The 17,953-nt window shown below is 40.5% G+C and overlaps 1 protein-coding gene across 1 annotated transcript in view; it reads right to left on the bottom strand.

The window, feature by feature from the left end:
• Window positions 1–17,743, bottom strand: part of igsf21a (immunoglobin superfamily, member 21a) — a 284,131-nt gene extending 266,388 nt beyond the window's left edge. The window contains exon 1 of the mRNA XM_060858045.1: window positions 17,422–17,743. Coding sequence (XP_060714028.1) covers window positions 17,422–17,488 — 67 coding nt within the window. The 5' untranslated portion in view covers window positions 17,489–17,743. The remainder of the gene's footprint in view (window positions 1–17,421) is intronic.
• Window positions 17,744–17,953: the final 210 nt, after the last annotated feature.

Below are 17,953 nucleotides of genomic sequence, written 5' to 3'. Positions count from 1 at the left end.
ATGACCTAAAATGGTACTGAACCTGAAACGCTTTCCTAAGCAATGCTACAGCAGTAAGGGCTATGCTAACATGGTCAACATATTCAGCTTCATCTTAAAAAATGTATTAATACGGCAGGATGTAGGAGAATAGCCTGGGATTCATGATTTCAAGAAGAAGAAGAAGAAGAAGAAGAAGAAGAAGAAGAAGAAGAAGAAGAAGAAGAAGAAGATAATCAATAAGGAAGCAATATAAAGTGCTACTGCCAATATCTTAGGAAAAAAGGATGCAGAGTTTCGCAATTCTTTAGCGTTTATCCAGGAAATAGTTTGGCATCTGGACGACTATCCTTATTTTTATGTCCTGTATCATCATTTTGATGAATGCTAGAGAAAATTGCTCCATTGCTCTTCTAAAAATGGCGGTTTATTTACATAAAGTCCAGGTGGTTGGGTTGTAAAACTCCATTTTTTTGGCTTTGGGTGCTCCTGTGGGGCCACTTCCCCAAAATTTGTGTCTCTGGAAAAGAAAACATGTGACCACTTGTTCTCCTGGAAGATATCCAGCTTCGCTTTGGAGCTCTGACTACGGTCCCAGAGAATTTTCCTGGACGAGAAGCTGAGACACTGATGAATTTACTCTCGTATTCGCACTCGTTCGATACGAGAGAGCCAAATGTCATTTCACGTCAAGAAACCTTATTCAGGATCTGAGCATTATTAATGTTGAAAAAGACGTTTTTTCACAATTCTACACAAAGCTCTGGACAGCAACGACTCCTCAGCTGTGGATAATTTATTAAGCTGATAGTCCTGTCAAAAGTCTCCTGGTAAATTAGAGTCACCGAGGTCCCTGTGCGTCACGGCTACTTACGAGATAAGTATCAACCCAAGCAAACAAACAAACGCGTGTCGTCCAGATGCCGTATCGGAGATGATGTATGGGGCAGCGATTGTGAGGCTGCATGATGCAGGCGAAATTTCACAGAGACTAGACTAGAGGTGTTTGCATTGGGATGTGACTGAAAGCTCAAACACAAGGCATGACACTGCATCCAAACACGACATGGCACGAGGAATCCTGGTACTTTCATGAGACATCCATTGCCATATTGTGTGTTACTACAAGGGATCTTTGTCCTGCTTCTTGTAAAGCAAGAAAAAAAAAAAAAGAAAACATTTTAGAAAAAAAATGTAGTTCGGATATTTCTGGAAATGGGAAATGGTTCCTAATCAAATCCTAGACACTGGGTTTCAAAAAAAATATTCAACAAATAAACCTGCTTCTGTAATTGATCACAAATGATGCTAAAAATATTGCAGTGTATTTTGGTTCTGAATATCTGTATATCATTAAAATAATTTATTTATTTATTTTATTTTATTTTATTTTATTTTATTTTATTTTATTCTATTTTATTAATTAATTAATTTATATTTTTATCCTGCCATTTTCTCCCCAATTTCATCACCTGCCAATTCAAACCCACCAGCAGGTTCTTTTCTCTCTCTCTCTCTCTCTCTCTCTCTCTCTCTCTCTCTCTCTCTTTCTTTCTCTCTTTATCTCTCTCTCTCCTTTCATGACAGCTACCAGCTGGGGAGGGTGAAGGCTAACACATGCTTCCTCAGAGACGTCAAGTCGAACCAGCCAGCGAACCGCATCTTACACTCTATCCGCCCTCTTTAGAATTCATGAGCTCACGGAGGCCTGTGATTGGCTAGGACGGCCACGGCAACACCGGGATTCAATCTCTCTCTGGCCGATAATACGAGAAAATTTTGAATGATGTGTTTGTCCTCCTCTGTCACTCTCACGCTCTTTTTTCTTCATTTTCTTTGTTTAGAGAATCCTAGGTAATGTACCTACAGTAGTCCATACTGTCTTATCATGTGAGTCAAAATCTCACCTCTGTCTCTCTCTCTCTCTCTCTCTCTATATATATATATATATATATATCTCCCTCTCTAGTTGGACAGACAGACAGACGTTATTTATTTCAGAGTAAAAATCTGGGCTGGTTCCGTGGCCAAAGACATGGGTTCAAAACACAAACCCTGCCCCTGTTCTTCATATTTCTCAGGATGTTTACATTCAGTTTTACTTCCACAAGGTCACGCTGGCTTTAGATGCAAACGCGGGTTTATTAAAATATCAAAGCAGACACTCCAGAGAATGAAATATCTCAAACCGAGTACAATAGGCAAGGTCAAACTCATAAACTATACAGAAGTGAGTAAAAACAGGGTATCGGAACAAAAGGCCGAATCTTGATTGATGACACGTAAGAGCAGGACATCACGGAGAACATGATTTAAAGAGATCAGTGCGATGGGGATCTGGCGTATGATTAATAAACAGGATACAACAAAACAAGGTGATCTGGTCTGTAGTGTCTAAGTGTCTTTTTACACCTGGTCACTTCATGCGTTTTCTGTGATCTGATAGCTATCCGATGGTAAAAAGACCAGGTCTAAATGCCCTCCGAAACGTTTTGGAGACGGATATAAATCCGATGGTTCGAACCCCTTCAGGAGGTGGTCTGGGACGCGTTTCAGATGAAACTGGACAGGTGTAAATGAATGTGGTTGTTCAAGCCATATACGTCAGCGCTATACTCCTCCCAAGGTACGTCACTCGCAGGTGACTCACGAGTCGAGCATCGCGCCAGAAACAAACAGTAAATGCTGTTTTTTGTAGCATAACCGTCGTAACAAGTTTTTTCGTCTTCTTTTTGATTGCATTCTGAAAACCGCATACACCAAAGCGTTTTCCATTACAATGACCCCAGAAATGAGCTAAAATATATTAGCATTTTGGGCGGGAGTAGAAAGATCGGATCGATATCCGATTCGCCGAGACGCATTTATGTGGCCTAATGTAAATGGAACAGTTTTAACAAATCAGATAGCTATCGGATCAGAGAGAACACATGAAGTGACCAGGTGTAAAAAGGCCCTAACAGGCAAAGGATCCTGGGAAATGGAGGACATAATCATGTTAAAAAAAGACAAAGTAAAAAGGAAAGTATTCATAAATATTTCGATTAGATCTGTTTCTATGCTTCTGTAAAGAAAGTGCTATGAAAATATATTGAATTGAATTGAATTTAAGGGCCAATAATTTTTAACATTTTTACAAATATACATTCGGTTCAGTAGATTTTTAATATTGACAAAAAATGAAATCAATTTCTAATTCAGTTGACTAAATGGAAAAAAAAAACTGAATAACGTTCTGAGCTCTACAGAAATCTCTACAAAACTCAACTGAAATATTTTTCTAAATAATGAATTTAAAAAAAAAAAAAAAGTTTTTTTTTAACATTTTTACAAATATACGTTTGGTTTCCGTAATTTTTGAATTTAAACATTTGACTAAACTGAATAAAATTCTGCATAAGATTCTGAGTTGTAGAGAAATCTCTACAAAACAGATTTTTTTTTTCTAAATTTTTTTTTTCTAAAAAATGAATTTTTAATTTTTATTTATTTATTTATTTATTTATTTATTTATTTATTTATTGTGATTATATATTACAGCCATGAACACAGGAACCATTCATTCATCTTCTACCGCTTATCCGAACTACCTCGGGTCACGGGGAGCCTGTGCCTATCTCAGGCGTCATCGGGCATCAAGGCAGGATACACCCTGGACGGAGTGCCAACCCATCGCAGGGCAACACAGGAACCATTTAAACAAAAAGTTTGGTATCTGTGATGCATGTTTAAATCGATGTAGATTAGATGATTAAATCTAGAACACGGGTTCTAAAACATTTATAAGCAGAACTTGGATTATATTTAAAAATACATCAAATTCCAGCAGTGAGAACGATTTTGACAGCTATAGCCGACACGCTGAGCCGACTTCTCTTTCTTGCTCTCGCAAAGCTGTTGGGGAGAAAACGGACGTGACAGGCAAACAGAAATATCGCCTCTGTTTTCTCGAAGATTAAAGTATTGGCACCCGTGGCTTTGTTCAGGTTGCAGGCAAACAATTTCTGTTTCCCATGATCAATAATTCGCTCTGTGAGGCGGACGAGTCAGCGTGCCGCGTGCTTTTGAACAGAAAATAAAGCATGAGCCTGTTTTTATGTCAAGTGTATTTAATTCGGTTGACAACGACACGATGATGAAGAGCTGATCGATCGACGGCTCAAAAGCAGTACGGAAAGTACAAGTGAAAGGAAATGCTTGGTATATGTCAAGGCCTGGGAGACTCGACTTATCACCGCATGCTGCGAAGAATCTCGGCAATGTTGTAGACTGGTGATTGATGGATGTTGAAAAACAAAAACAGGTCCAAAAGTCTAAAGTTCATGTGGCTTCAGTCAGCACCACAGCACAGCACATCACACACAGGTTATAAACTTATTTTTTAGGTATATTATGAATTTATGTAGCTCTAGGTGACTAAATAAAAATGACAATTGTCTAAATGGCAATAAAAGCTTCTTGACTTGACTTGACGTGAAAAGGAATGAAGATCTTACCCTGCATTCGGCAAAGCGATAAAGAAGCGTCCAAAATACGTCCCAAAATCGCTGTCACACAGTGGTGAACAACAAAAACAAGCCAAAAAACAAAACGAAAAAAATACAAAAAAACGCCTCAGATGATTCCTCCTGTGTGACGTTTTTGCAGTTCCTCACTTTCTTGACTTGAGTTCCTCCCTGCAATTAGCTCTGATTTGGTTGCAAACAAAAACCTGACCATGTTTTTATCGTATTTTATCGTCGTTTAATTATTACGGTGATTTCACAAATACAATTCAAGCCTGCCTTGAATCTGGTCTGTGTACTGTAGGAAGTCAATAAATCTATTGTGAAGCCAAGCATGTGACATGTCATTAAAACAAACCTTCTTCACACATTAGGTCTTTATTTTATTGGTGTTTAAGCGGGTAGTGTTTATATTTTGTCTACGTAGCGGTGTAGCATGTGCTATACAGGCAAGAGACAAACTACAAGTGAAACGAAGCACTTGTCAGTTGCTAGCTGATGCAAGCGGTGTTTAGGATAGAACGATATATTACACACGTTTATACTGTGTCAAAAGAAATCTCTCTCTCCCGGCCCGGTTGTCACACAACAGTCTCGCTATTTTCACTAAGCTACAAATCACGTTGTTATGCCATGTGCCGACGCTGAGAATGTGGCAACACACACACACATACACACACAGAATGTCATCAGCATATTGATAGTCTGTTATTTCCAAAAGAACACAACCATGCATCTTTCTGAGCGTCTGTTTTGTCGTAAACATTCTGTTTGTCGTACAGAAGGGGAGACGTCCTGCTCTTCTCAGAGACGCAGATCGCCAGCCGATCGCCTGGAGCCGATCGCCTGGAGCCCATCACATGGAGCCAATCACATGGAGCCAATCACATGGAGCCAATCACATGGAACTGGTACTGAATAAAAGGAACTTCGGCTAGCTTTTTTCAGGGCAGTTGATTCACAGCGGCTTTTATGATAAACGCTTCAATATAAATATTTTTGCTAAGGTGAAGTTTTTTTTTTGGTGAATTTCAGTGAACAACACACCTTAGTGTTTTAATCCGTACACACGTAACGCGACGCTATTTATCCGAACGGTCTATCGAAAAAGCCTCATGCAGGCAAATAAAAGGGAATGAGAAGCTCTTCTGAGCTGAACAATCTGAGGAAATCAGAGCGCCTCGCCGGCGTAATAACGGGCCGAGTGGCTGGAGTGCTACGGTGGTATCTGCTCTCAACGATCTTTACTCATCCCATGTCATCCTGCCTTCCATTTTCGAAAAGGCTGTTGACTAAAACATGAAAGACTCAGTGATGGACTGATTGTTAGAGTAGACGTTTGATTTGGAGAGGCGTAATGATGGCCCACTATCATGGCGATTAAGCAAATAGCCGTCGTACCTTCGATTTTCTAGACAGTCATGTAAATGGTTTCAGGGACAGGAGAAGGATATTACAGTGAAGGATGTCAGTATTCAGGGCTTTTGGAGATATGAGACCGGGATGAACTGGAAATGTATATATTATTCGGAATAAGAAAAAGAAAAAAAATAAAGAAAGAAACGTATAATTATTAATATAGAAGTACTGATCGGACCAAGACACCATAAGACACAACACAAATATTAAATAATAATAATCATTCATTCATTCATTCATCTTCTACCACTTATCCGAACTACCTCGGGTCACGGGGAGCCTGTGCCTATCTCAGGCGTCATCGGGCATCAAGGCAGGATACACCCTGGACGGAGTGCCAACCCATCGCAGGGCACACACACTCTCATTCACTCACGCAATCACACACTACGGACAATTTTCCAGAGATGCCAATCAACCTACCATGCATGTCTTTGGACCGGGGAGGAAACCGGAGTACCCGGAGGAAACCCCCGAGACACGGGGAGAACATGCAAACTCCAAACACACAAGGTGGAGGCGGGAATCGAACCCCCAACCCTGGAGGTGTGAGGCAAACGTGCTAACCACTAAGCCACCGTGCCCACCCTTAAATAATAATAATAATAGATACATAATCTAATAGAAACCTTTATTTTGTCACATATACATTATAACACAGTGAAATTCTTTTCTTTACATAGCCCAGTTTTAGAGATTGGGGTCGAAGCACAGGGTCAGCCACGATACAGTGTCCCTGAAGCAGGTAGGGTTAAGGGCCTTGCTCAAGGGCCCAATAGTGGCAGCTTGGCACTGATGGGGCTTGAACCCTGATCTAAAACCCTGAGCCTTAACTGCTTGAGCCACCGCAAGTAGGAGGTTTTTAAGACTTGTAAACACCCAGCGTCGTTTCCCGTCCCCCATAAAATTACAACGACGAGAAATCCTTTTCATTCATTTGTGATTTTCATTTGTCTCAAACGTCAAGGTGTTAATGTCTTGCCAGAAAGTTGCGTCAGTTCATTCTCCAGCGAGCGCCTCGATCTGTAAATAAAACACGGCAACGACAACAAAAAAGGAATAAATTGCGTCTGTATCCCCTCGTTTAGTGGCATGCCGTCCTTGACCGTATGTTATGACTTGGCTTGGTCGTCTGCGTTCGCCGATAACATACTAATGCTGTCGTTCCCCTTGGATGACAGTACGTAAGCCAATAGCTCAAAGGACAAAAAGATAATACAGGACATAATGTGCCTCTCCCACACACAAACACACACATTCAGCTGACAACATCACTATTTTCCAGCAGGGCAACAACCTTATGAGTCTTAAGCACAGCTCCCACAAAGGCATACCACATAAAAGCCACGTTTATAGCTCTTTGGTATAAATTGCTTTTTCCCCCCCAAATGCATGTCAAACACTTTGACATGCAAGACACAGCTCTCTTCAGAGCCATAAGCGATATTACCTGATGATGCTAGCAGGAACAGCCTTCTCTCCTCCGTCTGACGGCGCATTAGGGAGAGGGGAGCATGTCAGCGCGTGTATCCCATCGCATCTGTCCTCATTTGTGGCTTTAAGAGGCCACAGCTCTCCAGCTCGAGTCACCTTCCCAGGGCAGAGTCCCTGAAGCTTCATTTACAGCCAAGGCTAGAAAAGCAGAGGACTCGAAGAGATTTAACAGAGAAGCAGGACAGAGCACGTAGGCTGTCTGTATCTATATCCTCAGGGGGGTTTCCTTCCTTACTTCTAAACCCCTCTTGGGGGAAATACGCCAAACGATTCGATAACCGCTGAAATCGCAGAGGCAAAAGAGAAAGAATCGAAGTGCGGGAATTAAGATGCTACAGTGAAAGCAGTTCACGAGGCATCCTGTAAAACTGGTCCAAGGTAAAAATCAATTTGCTAGGATTATTTATTTATATATAGAATTGTTATGTATATAATATGATTTGCTTAATATGCAATGTTTTCCTTTAACATTGACATTATGTCCTGTTCAGTGTCAACCACCGCCTCCGCCTTGTGTGTGTGGAGTTTGCATGTTCTCCCCGTGCCTCGGGGGTTTCCTCCGGGTACTCCGGTTTCCTCCCCTGGTCCAAAGACATGCATAGTAGGTTGATTAGCATCTCTGGAAAATTGTCTGTAGTGTGTGATTGCGTGAGTGAATGAGAGTGTGTGTGTGTGTGCCCTGCGATGGGTTGGCACTCCGTCCAGGGTGTATCCTGCCTTGATGCCCGATGACGCCTGAGATAGGCACAGGCTCCCCGTGACCCGAGGTAGTTCGGATAAGCGGTAGAAGATGAATGAATGAATGAAAATGAATGACTGTCACCCAAATGAGGATGAGGTTCTTTTTTGAGTCTGGTTTCTCTCAAGCTTTCTTCCTCACATCATCTCAGGGAGTTTTTCCTCATCACCATCACCTCAGGCTCGATCATTAGGGATAAATGTTAGAGATAAATATTAACTTTATTTTAAACTTTACATTTATTATTCTGTTTCTATGTTTCTAAGGCTGCTTGAGACAATGTCAGTGGTTCAAATAAATCTATACAAATAAACTGAATTAATATACAATAAACTATACAATAAATTGAATTCAACTGAATTGAATTTGGCCCAAATCGGTGGTCATTTTGAATAAGTGTGAAATGTTTTCGCACAAAAATCACAGAATCCTGGAGGGACTGCTCGCCTGATTCGCATTGTGGTCGTTTAAATTCAATTAGAATCTCATTTGTTGATAATTTGGGGAAAAGAGCCAACTTATTAACATTGCCAGCAACTATAAAGGAAAAAAAAAAAAAAAAAAAAAAAAAAAGTTCTCCAGGGGAAAAAAAAGGGAAAAATTGAAAAAAGATCGAAATGTATAAAACTATTTAAAAAATTATTCAGCAATAACAGATGATACAAATGGATAATTATATATCATCTGTTATTGCTGAATAATTTTTTTAAATAGTTTTATACATTTCGATCTTTTTTGCTTAACAGTTTTGCTTAAAATCTGAATACAAAATCCAAATACGCTGCTCTCTAATTTACAAATCCTGAAGGTCATCTCTATTCTCTCTCTCTTTTCCACTCTCTCTCTCTCTCTCTCTCTCCCTCTCTGAGGTATGACTCAGGAGAGAGAGCTAAGGTCAGTGAGTGATTATCGGCATCTACAGCTAGAATTGCCAACACCTGTCTCTGGAGCAGTCAGTGGGCCTGATCAAGATGGATCTGCTGAGGAGAAACTCTCTCAACAGTGGGAAATGGGGGAATCCACATGGGGCACAATGACTCACTCGTAAGCCAGCCTGTTTCCCTCGCTGGCTCAGAGACTTGGGGAATTGGTGTCATAAATCAATATTGGAAATAATAATGGTTTGTACTTGTTAAAAATTGCAAGATCATCTGCAAGCGAAATCAGTCGGTTTCTTCTTCCAGGGTCTAAGGGTATTTCATAAAAATTATCCTGCCGTAGGTTTTCCTCCCACTTTCCTAAAACATGATGGACTAGCTGCTCTAATTGCCCATAGTGTGAGTGTGAAATGTGTGTACATGCTGCGTTGTGCATCCAAAGCACATTCCCATATCCCACAATCCCACATCCCCTCCAGAATTCCCAGGATAGCCTCTGAAAATCAATCGGCCACAACCCTTGATCTTGACCAGAATAAAGCCCTTACCGAGGATGAAGGGTTTAAATGTCAGGGAACCCAGCATCAGGCCCTGAAGGATTCCGAAAGTCTAGTCACCCGAGAAAACACTGTATTGCACTGTATCTATTTTTCTTTTCTTTTAAATCAGATTACATGCATAAGAAACTCTAAACTCTGGCTTTGCTTTAGAACAGCTGTGAACAAATTAGTTTCTGTGTTTAGTCACAAGAAATTATTGTGTCTGAAAATTATCAGTGTTACAAAAAGTGCTGACGCTGGAGACTCCTTCTATACATTTACATTTACAGCATTTAGCAGACACCCTTATCCAGAGTGACTTACATTTTACTTCAATTTATACAGCTAAGCAATTGAGGGTTAAGGGCCTTGCTCAGGGGCCCAACAGTGGCAGCTTGGCGGACCTGGGAGTCGAACTACCATCCGATCGGTAGTCCAACACCTTAAACACTAGGCTACCACATCCCCATACGTGTTACATCAATGTTTATATGGGGCATCTACCGTATGGTGTTACTTTAATATATAATTAATAATTAATTATTAATAATTAAAACATTTGATGATTTATCTTTAGGCGGTCCAAGCCGCTGTATTAAATAAATAAATGTATAAATAAATAAATTAATTATTTAATAAATAACTGATTCCGTTTGACAAATCAGAATCAAGTCTCCAGCAGCACTGTGGTAAAAAAACTGCACGTACAGTAACTTGTCCATCTTACAGTTATATTATGTGTATATTACATTACCAAATAAGGAAAATTACCATAAATACTTGATTTTGCCTTTTTTTGTTTACATTTTTTTCAAAAATGTGCGATGCAACCTGTGAGGTTTGGAATGATTTAAGCACGATTCCTATTTTAAACTCGTCTAGTAAAGACTCATAATGACTTTCTATCTTATCCGTACTCATGTTCGAAGTCCACGAATCAGAACAAGTAGAAAATCTGCAGCCATTTTGAAAAAACAAACTTAATAAAGTATTCAGCAGCGTGGTGCTAGAAACAAACACTGGGTATTTGCAGAATTTATAGTTCATTCAATTCATTCATTCATCTTCTACCGCTTATCCGAACTACCTCGGGTCACGGGGAGCCTGTGCCTATCTCAGGCGTCATCGGGCATCAAGGCAGGATACACCCTGGACGGAGTGCCAACCCATCGCAAGGCACACACACTCATTCACTCACGCAATCACACACTACAGACAATTTTCCAGAGATGCCAATCAACCTACCATGCATGTCTTTGGAGGAAACCCCCGAGGCACGGGGAGAACATGCAAACTCCACACACACAAGGCGGAGGCGGGAATCGAACCCCCAACCCTGGAGGTGTGAGGTGAACGTGCTAACCACTAAGCCACCGTGCCCCCACATTTTATAGTTATATAATGTAATTTTTCAACAAAGAAGCTTGTTGGATGCCATGCTTATGAGCCTCAAATCAAGCCCTGGTGGTACTAGAATGAAAATGTTGCTCCCTCTTACGCGTCGCCACTAGCTTTACATGCCCCGTCATCCACAGATAAGGCGAACGATTTGCGCGAGGATTAAATGCCATGTTTCTAGCACATAACCCACATAACCTTCCATCTGTCACACACGCAATGTGGAAAGGCTGACAGAGCACGAGATGCCTCTGTCTCCGTTTCTTCTCCTTTTAAACAATAGCACTTAGGCATGTGATGATGTTAGTCATCGTTCTGCAGCACTTAGCATGTCACATTTCTGAGTCATCAAACCGTAACCTCATCAGCTCGGAATGAACTTCTGACAGTTTTAGAAATGTGTCTACGTCCTGCAGAAAGACGACTCGGGATACAAAGCGCGGTACTGCACAAGCAATATTCTCAAATCCATTCTATCAGAACCGAGTTAAAGTGTGTGTGTGTGTGTGGGGGGGGGGGGGGGGTGACGTATGGGGCTGGGAACACTGAGTGTGAACAGTGTGTTACTTTAAAAGTGGTGGATTTATAATATATTCTGAGAAGAACCAGCAGAAAGAAAAAAAAAAATGTCTTATTTGCATTTTTATTTATTTCCACAAGCCCATAAACTCAAGGGGAAGTGCTTTAGATGTTATGTTCACGATGGCATTAATATATTGTATTAATAATCAGTAGGAAAAAGTTATTAGAAGTTATTGCAAAAAAATGTTGTATTGTGCTGAAAAAAGAAAAGACAAAATAAACCTGAATATTTAAAAATAAGTCAATTAAAATCGGGAGAAAAAGTTTAGGGATTGAAGAATTCTAATTAAAAATAAGAATTTAACGCGAGGACTCGACACAAAAGTGACACTAATCACACGTTCACACTCACATACACGGCACAAATAACCGCTCGCTACAGCCGTGATGAGAGGAAAAGCAACTCAAAAGGCATCTCATCGCATTTGGTAAACTAACTATATAACATGGTATTTATTTATTTATTTATTTATTTATTTTTTGCAAGTAGTCAGCGAGTCATGAGTAGAGTGTAAGCGGAACTAGGTGACAACAACGGCAAGCTAAATCTGTTACAAGGCCATTCAGGATTTAACGATTTGCGAAAATTCGGCCGAGACGTGCGGTGTGATGTCATAATACTTATTCAGTCAAAGCTCTGTTCATATAACGTTCATCAAAGCGAAAGTCTCTCTCATAGAAAGAGACTCTCCTTACTTTTGTGTCTTCGCTGGTGGGAGATTAAAAGAAGAATCCTCTGCTTGCGATTTTACCGATTCAAGCACAAATCTACCACAAATTATGAAAATTCAAACATAATTCGAATGCAGGAATCACAATAGAACTCCTGGGGCTCCTGGAGGAACTGCATTATGTGAAGTGACGTGCATGTGAGTCACACCAGCTTTTACAAGGCAATGTAAGAGGTGTATGAATGATATCATGAATGTGGCGATGATGATGATGATGATGATGAGATTCTCATGTCTGACGGTGGTGATGAGTGCCGTCGACGTGCACTTGACCGAACAGCTTCTCATCTCATTCAGGCTGGTTAACGGAATCCTCAGAAGATACGCAGGAGGATCACCTGTAGGACCCTGAGGCTGATCGAGGTGATGAATCATCACTGTGTTGTTGGGGTCATGTCACAAGCCTCTGTGGTGATCTGGAGATACTCTGACTGTCCATAAATGGAGGTAGACACGATGGTGGAAAAATGGTAATAACAGTGAGTGTTAAATGCTTCAGAAAACTGAGTCGGGCCGAATAATAAACAAAAATCAAAACAAAAATCAAAACAAACGTGTAGCCAATGAGCAGAAAGGGGCGTGTCTTGTCAATATGGGCAGAGAGAGTGTTCAGTGCGCATGTGTGACATTAGCAGAAAGCGGTTTTAACATTGACATGGAGGATAAAAACAAAGAAAGAAAGCGAAGAAAGACTTACGATAAGGTAAGAAGTAGGACGTGTTAATATAGGATCAGCTTTCCAGCGCTGGAGAGAACTGAAGGAGCAGGAAGTTGGTCACATATTCACAGATTGGAGTTTCCTGAGTCAATAACTCCTGAGCTAAACACTGTTACTACACAAATAACACCTCTTTTCTATCGTAGTAATGTAGAGACGCAGCTACAACCGTGTTTTGTGTAGTAACAGTGTTTAGCTCAGGAGTTATTGACTCGGGAAACTCCAATCTGTGAATATTAAGACGCCGAGGCGCTTTTTTCCTTCTCGATAGGTGAGTAACGTTGGTTTTGCTTTGTTACACAGAACTAATATATGCCTTTGTCCTTTACATGATTATACTTGTGTGTCATTTTTGCTTGTTTGTTTATCTGCAATCGTATTGTTCTTCCCTTCAGCTATGATAAAGACACATTTCTTTCCATTAGTTGCCTGGGTTACGTATGTATGTGTGGGCGGAGCTATCAATACAGGGGTGGGACCCATTTGGGTTAGGGGCGTGTTTGTTTTGGTGATTTCAAATGTCAACATTGGCTTTCAAAAATCGTAGACCCTGCCTTTAATTACTTTATAATAACAAATAACATGACTTCTGATGATATAAACTGGTCGATAGGGTGAGGTTTGGTTCAGGAGATGTTTATATAGCATTTGGATGGAATTTCCCAGAAATAAGCCTCAGAGCTTTGTAACAAACCACCGAAATTTCAGACACAGATTGATACTTGGAGAGAGAGAGAGAGAGAGAGAGAGAGAGAGAGAGAGAGAGAGAGAGAGGCTGGTCAGCATAACCACGTAAATTACACGTGACAGGAACTCACTTGTTTGACAGCATTAAATGTAACATTTATCTCATCACCACACTGGATACCCGTTAAGTTTAAAATTGATTATAAACTGCTGCTACTTACGTACAAGGCTCTAAGCGGTTTAGCTCCCACGTATCTAACTAGGCTTCTAACACGCTTCAATCCATCGCGCTCTCTGAGATCGGGGCTTAGACCTTGTCCTCCAAACACATTATTATCTAGTGCTGGTTAATATCATGAACAGCAGATACACTAGATTCTACTCGCTCCAGTTGTTTTCGAACCTTCGGTGAGCAGAAGCCAAGGTTGAGGCATCTAGAGATTGTACCAGCTCCAGTTCGATTCCACTTCATGAAGATGCGGGCATTCAAGAGAAGATGCCAACTACAGTACATGTGAGGACAACAAGCTCCTAATCAGTTCACAATTGTCAGACTGTATCTGACTGTAGAAAGGACGTTATTTATAATAACACTCTCTGGTGTTTATAACAGTTTATAATCACACCCTTTAGTGTCATCCAGATGAGGATGAGGATCACTTTTGAGTCTGGTTCCTCTCAAGGTTTCCATCTTCCATCTAAGGGAGTTTTTCCTCGCCAAAGTCACCACAGTCACCTCAGACTTGTTCATTAGCGATAAATACAAACACATTTAAACTTTTTTCTAGCATTAATATTTGTATAATAAACGTATGTTCTGTAAAGCTGCTTCGAGATGACGCCCATCGTTAAAAGCTCCATACAAATAAATATTAATAAATGAATAAATTTATTTTTTATTGTAAATCTGTAACCTCTTCATTGTCACAGGTGAGTATTGTAATCATCTATATTAACTCTGTTGTATTTTATTCCATACTTAATCTGCTTTTATTCTTTTCTTGGACGTGTTAAACAACTTTTAACACGCGACAAGTTTTCAACAATAATCCGCCTGGCGCTCTAACTGCTAAGCTTACTGTACACAACATTATGATGCATTACTGATAAATTGCTGCCAGTCATACAGTATGAGTCAGACTACGATCTAATCTAATGGCTGTGCATTAGGAGTCTCGCTCTGAGACAAACAAAATCCCCGTCGCTTAACAAATGAATCAGAGAAGTTCAACCGTTTTGTCTAATGAGGTTCGTAGACAATCAACCAACCAAACCACACACATACACACACATTACATCTTACACACTTTTGCTGTACTGTTTAGCCTTTGGTACACTAACCGTGTGAGCTGTAGTGCATCGAGGCATCCCAGCATCATCCAATCATATGAACAGAAGTCCGCCATTATCACACCGTGTCGACACAACAAATCAATAATCAACCACTCAGTGCTGAAACGCTCATGATTATAATGCTAAATCTGGAATTGCACGTGCGTGTAACAGGGTGCGGTCGTTTCTGAGTGCAGGAGTCACTTTCGAAAAAAAAACTCCTCACTCTATTAAAAGGAGAAAGATGAAGCTCAGGCCTTGAGGAAACACTATAAGGACATTATGTTCTTTTTTTTTCTTCTTTTCAAAACCCACAGTAAAGTCATTGATTGACTTTGAGGCAGAGTACAGCGCTTAGATAAAAACTCCACCTAACACACCTAACACAGAACCTAAAATCCAAACTTTAACTATTATTTTAGAAATTCTGTAAAGTTTTAGTTTAATATTTTCTCAAGAATGCACTTGAACTGTAACACGGTAACTACAGTGACCTTACAGGATGAGGAATATATACGCCTCGACCCACAGACACAGCCTCGAGAATCGTTTGAAATATAGCAAAGGAGTCAAAATTTATGGAAAAAAATCTAATGGTAGCAAAAACGGCTACCATTTGAAAGAAATTTTTCCAAATTCAACTGCAAAGTCAAGCAACGCCAATGTATCTAATGATTTCCTACAGTATTATAAGATGACAATGCACCAAATATAAGATTATTAACGACAATTAGATATTTTATACTCATTTTTCTGCTTGGGAAATTTACTCAAGCTTGTTCTGTTGGCAGATCATTTAACAACCTGTAAGTGCTTATTATAAGAAAAATCATCTACTGGAATAAATAAATAAATAAATAGATAGATAGATAGATAGATAGATAGATAGATAGATAGATAGATAGATAGATAGATAGATAAATAAACAAACAAATAAATAAATAAGAGGTTATATGCCCTTTTGCTGGGGTTTCTGGTTTCCTCCTACATCCCGGAATAAAGGTGTGAGTGTATGTGTGTGTGCACTTGTCTCACAGTGGACTTGAATCAAAATTCCTGCCTCATTCCCAGTATTCCCAGGATAGTCTCGGAATGCAACAGGACCGTGACCAGGATAAAGCTTCCTGATGATGAATGAATGCATAAAGGAAGGTAAGCTTTTCCCAATCTTATTGTATTGAGACAGATATGTAAGAATGTATGAATGTATTTCCAAAAAGACCTCAATCCACACACACACACACACACACACACACACACACACACACACACACACACACACACATTAATTCTGCTCAGAATAATGATTAATCGACAGGCAACAGTTCTCCCGCCTGCTATGATGCCTCCTAGTGTCTTTTTTTGGATATTATTTCTCTTGAGAAAGCTTTCCAGTGGTGTAAGTGCAGATCTTGAATCCCTCATGAGTTTAATACAAACAAGGTTGTCGTTTTAGTAAGTTAAGTGTTTCCCTTTCTTTTATTTTTTTTTTCCCACGTGCGCCTTTTTCCGTATTTACGCAAACGAAGTTCATGAAAAAAAAAAAAAACTGCGTCCAGTTTTCAATATAGCGAGTGCATCATGTGGATATACTGCAGTCTTGTTTGCCAGTTGGCTTGTACGTGTTGTAAAATACAGACCGAGTATATCTTTTGGATCAGCATGTTGTATTCTAACGGAAATATCATGCGGTTCCTTGGAATAGCGCCGATGGCACAAACTCCATAATGCACAGTTCACGTTTCTCAAGTACAACATGAGATTTGGTGAAAGTGGAAATTGCTTCCTTCTCTATAAAGCTGCCAATAAACTCTCAATACTGTTTTATCCGTAGTGTGGTAATGTCTCAGTGTCCGCGCGCAAAGTCTCAAATAGCCTCCAAACGCGTAAAAAGCACCACCAAACAAATAAACCAATGATCTTAATAGTTAAAATAGAATCTCCAAGCAGTGTTGCATTGCTTCTTCATCTCCTTGTTCTTAAGTCTCTTCCAGCACACTAGCACAGCCTGTACCCGGTGCCAACATTGCAAAAAAAAAAAAAAAGAAAAATGCCAAGACAAACGCCAAAACAGCGCGTTCCGGTGAATACTAATCTTGCTGCATAGCTTGGGATTCAAAATGCGTAAAGTTCAATACACACGCTATGAGACGTCAGATAACGTTAATAACGCTGCATGAACGGCGTATGCTTTCCAGTAAAACCCATATACATCAGTCCTCGCGTTCAGAAATAAGAAATAAGGCTGTGGATATTTGTATGTTGTTTCTTGACTTATCTGGCGGTGCGAAAAATGTTTCACGTTCAATTACACATACAACACACACATGCACAAAAATACACACATGCGCGCGTCCATGTGCATGCACACGCACATGCACACGCACACGCAAACACACATACGGACATCAATCACTCACCGAAGGCTAAATCCAGCAGATCGGCGCACAAGAGAAAACACAGCGACAGGACGCTCATCTTCCCCATGTTCTGTCATAAATCCCTAACTCCATTGGCGTTTTACATCACGGCCCGACTCGGCTGCTGTCCGCGTGCTCCGTTGCACCGATCCAGAAGCGCGCGGGCGGCTATGGTTGCAACCCGAGCGCTCATCACGCGCTCCAACTTACACCGGGAGGTGGGGGGGAAGGGGGAGGTGGAGAGAGAAGAGAAGCGAAGAAATGAGAAGAGAAGGAAGGGAGAAACGGCAAGTTCAAATAACATGCGAATGAAGAACGGTGGAGGGGCTGAGAACGGGAGAGATGATGTAGAGAAGAGAAACAGCTCCCTCCCGGTCGAGCGGCGGGGATTAAAAAATAAATTCAGATGAGAATCTGCGCTCATGAGTCTCTCTCTCTCTCTCTCTCTCTCTCTCTCTCTCTCCCTCTCTCTTTCATTCTCTCTCTCTCTCTCTCTCTCTCTCTCTCTCTCTCTTTCTCTCTCTCTCTAACC

This window comes from Tachysurus vachellii, chromosome 22 (genome assembly GCF_030014155.1).
Source record: "Tachysurus vachellii isolate PV-2020 chromosome 22, HZAU_Pvac_v1, whole genome shotgun sequence".
NCBI classification, from domain to species: Eukaryota; Metazoa; Chordata; class Actinopteri; order Siluriformes; family Bagridae; genus Tachysurus; species Tachysurus vachellii.
The sequence above is the reverse complement of the archived record's forward strand: the minus strand, read 5'-3'. Positions and strand labels throughout refer to the sequence as shown.